At 48.2% G+C, this 5,753-nt stretch overlaps 1 protein-coding gene across 1 annotated transcript; it reads left to right on the top strand.

Annotated features, from left to right (window-relative positions):
• The first annotated feature begins 849 nt into the window (after positions 1–849).
• Positions 850–5,520, top strand: LOC125947331 (uncharacterized). Its single transcript, XM_049671806.1, has 3 exons — positions 850–990; positions 2,410–2,598; positions 5,073–5,520. Exons 1-3 carry the CDS (start codon positions 922–924, stop codon positions 5,262–5,264), a joined length of 450 nt encoding a protein of 149 aa, XP_049527763.1. The 5' UTR covers positions 850–921; the 3' UTR covers positions 5,265–5,520.
• The last annotated feature ends 233 nt before the right edge of the window (positions 5,521–5,753 follow it).

The raw sequence follows: 5,753 nt of genomic DNA, 5'->3' as shown, positions 1-5,753 counted from the left end.
TGGCTTTCCGTTAAAAATCCCTCAGAGGGTCCAAATTAACCAGGAGTCCCAGACTACTGCGTGCCCCATATTATTATCATGGTTTTGAAACGTAAATCTCCTAAATTTAATTTTTTTAGCGTCGTCACTGGTCAGAGCAACGCTCCACCCGTGTTAGCAATGGAATCAGCCAGCCGTGAACGATGGATGGTAAGAGTTCTATAGAATCAAGCGGAAGGCATTGCTACAAATTGCCGCCCAAACCACCCGTGGCTCAGTAAAGGCCGACTGGCATGCAGTGTTTCTACCGGCGCCAGCTTGAATTGCTTGACGGGGATTCCACGCCGAGCCCCGAGACAAACCCAAATGCTGGAGCCTTGACATGCCAGATCATGGCTATGGCGCTTCTGCCGTCCTTAGGCGGTGCTTTGTCACGCAGCATCGCCGGGAGGTTGAGGACGAAACTTTGCAGATCGGGGTGCTGGCGCTGACATGCACATCTCGGACTTTCTGCTCGGCGTACCACCATTCGTCTAGCTCCTCGCAGACTCTGATGAGCTCCATCCAGTGACACAGCGCCAGCCGAATCATGCAGAAACGGCGGCGCCAAGATTGACATCCCCATGTTTCGGCATTCTGGCTTGGTAGTTCCGAGTGACGCAACACTTGGTGACGCAGGTAGAAGGGCTGAATTAGCGACAGTTCAAAGCACGCCTAGACCGTGTAGCTCTTGAGGGTGTGTGTGTGTGTATCAAGGGTCCCCACGCCGAAGATTTGGCGCACATTGAATTAAGAAGCAGTATAGGTCTCTATGCGAATAATTTGCCTGATCACAGGCTTTAAAAAATACGAAACTAATTATCGCGACGGGTGGGGACAACTAAACGCAGGCTGCGAGCTCGCGGCCTGGTGTCCTGCACTGGTGGTCCAGATGAAGCTGCTATGGCATTCTCGGCCGTCCGACTACTCCTGGAGCCACGTTTCAGCAAACGGCTGGCCTATACCATAGCGGTGAGTGTGATCCCACATGTGCACTCTGCTGACATGGCACAGAGATGTGGCTATGAATGCACAATGTCCCGAGAGAAACGCATTTTTTACGAAGGTGAAGAAACGCATTCGATTCTGTGCTTCACCTGAGTGATAATGCTTTCTTTATTTGCAGCGTTGGTTAAGGTGACCACAGCCGTAATCAGGTAGTCTCACACCACACATAACAACTATGACACTTTGGTTTTTCTGTCTCCGTCACAGATAGCTTCGTGGTAGCCATAGTAAAGACTGCAGCCACCTCTTGATGCTTTGAGTCTCACAGTAATTTAAGCTTGCATATTTATTTCAAAGCGGCTATCAGAAATAGTTACCATTGTTGAACGCCTGCGTGCAAATTTTTTGCTGCTACATAGCTGTCCTTCAGGCTACAACCCAGCGTTTCGGAGCATGCCAAGTAATCACCCATCTATTTCCCTCACCACGAAGCCATTCGCTTAAGGCACCGATCTAATCTCGAAGGATCTCGGGGGTGGATACCTCTTTAGCGGCGCAGTGGCTGTTCTGTTGGCATTTCCTCACGGGAACCGACTGGCCATGTCGCCCGTTTTTGCAATTAAAGTCGCTCATTCTGCCGTCGTTGCTGACCTTATATCCAATTAACACTTCTACTCTGCCCTGCAGCATGCCCATCAGCTATAGCACTGTAGCCTTAGACACCATAATGTTTGCGTTAACATTGAATATCATTTGCAAGCAAGCAAATCTAGTTACAGGACGATAGCTTCCTAAACGAAATTGTTTCTTTGGCTTTTTCACCCGTTTTTGCGGCCGATGCAAAGGACACGTGTCCCGCAAAAAAAATAGTTTAGATGCGCGTTTGTCTTACAATGCCAACTACTAGAAATCTTTCCGACTCATGTGCTGAAGCGCAAGAGCTTTAGGATGTCTCAAGACATACAAGTGGTGGTGGGGCGCTCTAGAAGGACAGCGTTCCTTTTTTCCCGGAATTGAAATTATCCCCATCAGCCTGGGTCAATGATCTTCACTTTTTGTCCTTCAGTGTCAGCTTGACAAAGGGGAATCGAAGATAGTTGTTTCCTTGTATTCATCCAGTACTTCCTGTGTTGATGTATCTTCTTGAGTCTCCGTCTGAGATTCATTAAGTTGTCCAATAGGTTGAGTTTGAGTTTATTGTTGCTGGTTGCTGGTGAATGTCGTATTGCATCCATTATTATGGGAAAAAAATTGGTTTACTTTGATAGTAATTGTCGGAAGTTCCTGCGCGATTTGTTCGCTATCACTTCGCGCAAACCCTTTTATAGTGTTTATTTTTATTTTATCTTTCCGCAAGTAGGCAGCTTTTCACGCTGCTTGAGAGTGCAGAAAATCATCTTCAAAATCATGTGACTATAATGTCCGACTATCTTTTATATGCAGCTCGGCGCGGACGTGTACTTCAGTAAGACGAAAGAACTTTGGAAGCCGGGCGTGCAGTTGAGTCGCTTCTATGATTTCGCGCAAGGCTTAATGAAGAAGAGCTACAAGGATGTGTGCAATTTAACCATAGTGGATAAAACAGACGATTGCGTTTTGTCTGTGACGGGAGGAAACCATTCCGGACACGAGGTCAGTATCAGGAATTGTTTGTGCTGCGTACTCGCGTGAAAGTAACTTGGCTTGTTCGAGGTTGACCTGGACGATTTGTTTATTTAGTTCAATGAAACCAATTTTCTACACTTACTAAAGTACGTCAGTTTTCTGATATATTCATCCCACATCTTTTCCGGCTTCTGCTGCTCTTTTGGTGGTTGTGTATCACCTGAAGCATTGCACGAGCCGTTACAATTGCGTAGCTGGCACAGTAATAGCACGATTGCCTATAGCATTCTGGTGGAGGAGTCTGTGTAGCTCGTTTCTCACTATTTTCCACACTTCATGAAGGCAATAAGAGCACAATTATACGGTATGAGACTCGAAGAAAGGTAAGAAGGTGCTTGTAACTACGTTAGACAGACGCCTGTGCTAGAGCACTGCACGGGCTCGGGCTTACCCGAAAGCAGTTTTTTCACGGGCTCGGGCCGGGCTCGGACACGGTATGGGCTTTTTGAACCGGGCCCGGGCCGGGCTCGGGTATTTCGACGTGGGCCCGGGCCGGGCTCGGACTTTCTGGTGGTGTGCATGTAACGTGCAGCGAGTAATCCTCACGCGTCTCGAGTCTGAAAAACCTCTTGCCCCGGCGCAGCTGGAAGCTAGCAGTGCTACTCCTGTGTACTCCCCTTTTCTTCTTCCGTCGTATTTTGCGCTGTTTCACCAGAATGTAAAAGTCCAGAAAGACCGAAGTCGCCTCAAATGAAAGGATGCCATTGTATTCCTTACCTAAATCAATGTAATTAGTTCTTCCAGCGCGGTGTAAGCGCGTTCGCGACTTGCTGATTCGTCAAAGGCGAATTGGTAAAACGATGACTGGTAAGATATGATAATTCGTCACGCGGCTGAAATATGGCACTGCGTCCATCCATGATTGCACGCATGTTCTCAACTGGCCACCTAGCAGCAGCGCATTATGCTGCACCATGGAGGAACGAGAAGCTTTCTTTCTCCATTTACTTCATCTATGCGCTGCGCTCACGAGCGGTCGTGGCGCCGCTTCGGTTATAGTCTGCTGGAATACGGTTGAGTGGGGCAAGCGGCTGGGGCGGCGCATGCTTTGCAGTGAGGCACCCGACGTGGAAAAATACTGTGGCGGCGTGGCGATAGAAGTCATTTTCATCTTTCTGGGGTTTTACGTGCCAAAACCAGTTCTGATTATGAGGCACGCCGTAGTGGAGGGCTCCGGATTAATTTTGACCACCTGGCGTTCTTTAACGTGCACTACAATGCAAGCACACGGGCGTTTTTGCATTTCTCCTGCATCGAAATGCGGCCGCTGCGGCCGGAATTCGATCCCGCAATCTCGTGCTCAGCAGCGCAAAGCCTTAGCTGACTGAGCCACCACGGCGGGTGGCGATAGAAGTTGATTGGGCCGCATCAAAGTCGCGCCGTTGGAAACTGCTGGCGATACTGCTCGGCAGGGTCATTCGTACTACTTTGCACGCTGGTATTTGCGTTCAGACCGCTAAAATGGTGTTCATAATTGCATATGACATGTATTTATGCATTAATAATAAGTTCCTTTGATTCTCGTCTTTATTTTATTTTTTAAATGCCACTCGGTGGTCTTTTTCGGTCTCGGGCCGGGTTCGCGCCGGTTTCGAGTCGGGCTCGGGCCGGGCTCGGGCCTAAGGTAAAGGGGTAGCGGGCCGGACCGGGCGGGTAACGTAGATTATTTCCGGGCCCGGGCCGGGCCCGGGTCTCGCCATAAATCTTTTGGTCGGGCTCGGGCAGGCAGCCCGATCTAAAATCGGGCCCGGGCCGGGCCCCGGCTGAAAAAATCGGCCCGTGCAGTGCTCTAGCCTATGCATCTTCTAAACCCCCGAGATGAAAGCCTTCAATCTCTTTTAACTAGCCACCGCGAATGTATTTAACTGGTGCGAGCGAGGGCTTTTGAATATAAAGATAAGAAAGTGAGAGACAGTATAATCGCCACAACTGAAGCGCCGATTACACAAGTTATTCTGGCAGTGCGCGCGAATGCTCGTCATCTGTTCGCCACACAAAGCTCATTGTTTCTAGAAAATAACCGATGGCGCTATATTTACTATGGTGTCTCTTTCCCCCAAACAATGAGGACTCTGAATCTTCAGTTGGATCCGGAAATATGCGGTCGTCAGCCTAGGAATAAAGCGTTGTGGTTACGAGCACTCTGCTTACGCTGAGATGCTGCTTAATATACCCGTAAGCATTCAGCAATTACCCGAGAGATCTTGCAAAGCGCCAGATGTCGCTCTCTGCCTCAGAGGACATAATTCAGAAGAATAATTAAAAATACAGGCTATGGGTTTGAATGTGACGGGTAACTTAAACGTAATCTCTTGCTCTCATTTTGAGTCGTAACATCGATACTTGATTACTAAGGGTACACAATGGAACTCTAATTTCAATGACTGATTTGCTCTCCCCAAGCGAAAGCTTCATTCTTTGATGTAACGTTCTTCTCCCAGATGGCGGCCTTCGCTGGGCCTGAACAACTGAGGCACCGCCTCGTAACGTCGTATCGCTACGAGATGGCCCGACGTCCTGTTGTTATCTACGACATCGAGCTGGACGACTACGAGGGTGTCTGCCATAATACCGAGTGGCCACTCATCCGTACCTTTACTGAGCCATTTAACAAAAGCTTTGGATACCTCTAAGATAAACGTGCAGCGTCTGTGAAACGCTAATGTTTAACCCACATTGTCAAAGCAACAGAATAAAGAGGAGAGTCACCAATGCGAACGCGACTCCCAGACAATTGGTTGCTCGAAGTTCTCCTTGTTACCTCAACTCTTGAAAGCAAAAGCTACCGCAATCATTATTCGCTTCATTGCTCAGAATCGAAATGCGCTGTGTTATTATCGTATACAATGTGACACGTGAATATTGTTTTAGGATGGTTTTATGACCAATAAAAACACTGGAACAGCTTTCTAAACCAATTGGAATCAGTGATGAGGCCTTTTTGCTGTATACGCTGTAGAACTGGATGGCTAAAAGTGCTAAAGCGAGGGTGTTTCGTGACCGATAGTTGGCGTTTTGCAGTGTACTGAGGCGCCACTTTTTCAGCCATAAATTAAGTGGAAGTGCCACAATGGCAGCCAAGTCTGTTGCATTGAGGCAGCTCATAAAATTAAGGAGGTCTC

Source organism: Dermacentor silvarum, chromosome 8 (genome assembly GCF_013339745.2).
Source record: "Dermacentor silvarum isolate Dsil-2018 chromosome 8, BIME_Dsil_1.4, whole genome shotgun sequence".
Classification (NCBI taxonomy): Eukaryota; Metazoa; Arthropoda; class Arachnida; order Ixodida; family Ixodidae; genus Dermacentor; species Dermacentor silvarum.
The sequence above is the reverse complement of the archived record's forward strand: the minus strand, read 5'-3'. Positions and strand labels throughout refer to the sequence as shown.

Excerpts from the sequence above, each read along its gene's own strand:
- LOC125947331 (XM_049671806.1), top strand. The coding sequence starts at position 922 with ATGGCATTCTCGGCCGTCCGACTACTCCTGGAGCCACGTTTCAGCAAA. Across the intron at positions 991-2,409 it reads GGCTGGCCTATACCATAGCG|CTCGGCGCGGACGTGTACTT; the intron begins GTGAGTGTGATC and ends TTTTATATGCAG. Across the intron at positions 2,599-5,072 it reads GAAACCATTCCGGACACGAG|ATGGCGGCCTTCGCTGGGCC; the intron begins GTCAGTATCAGG and ends TTCTTCTCCCAG.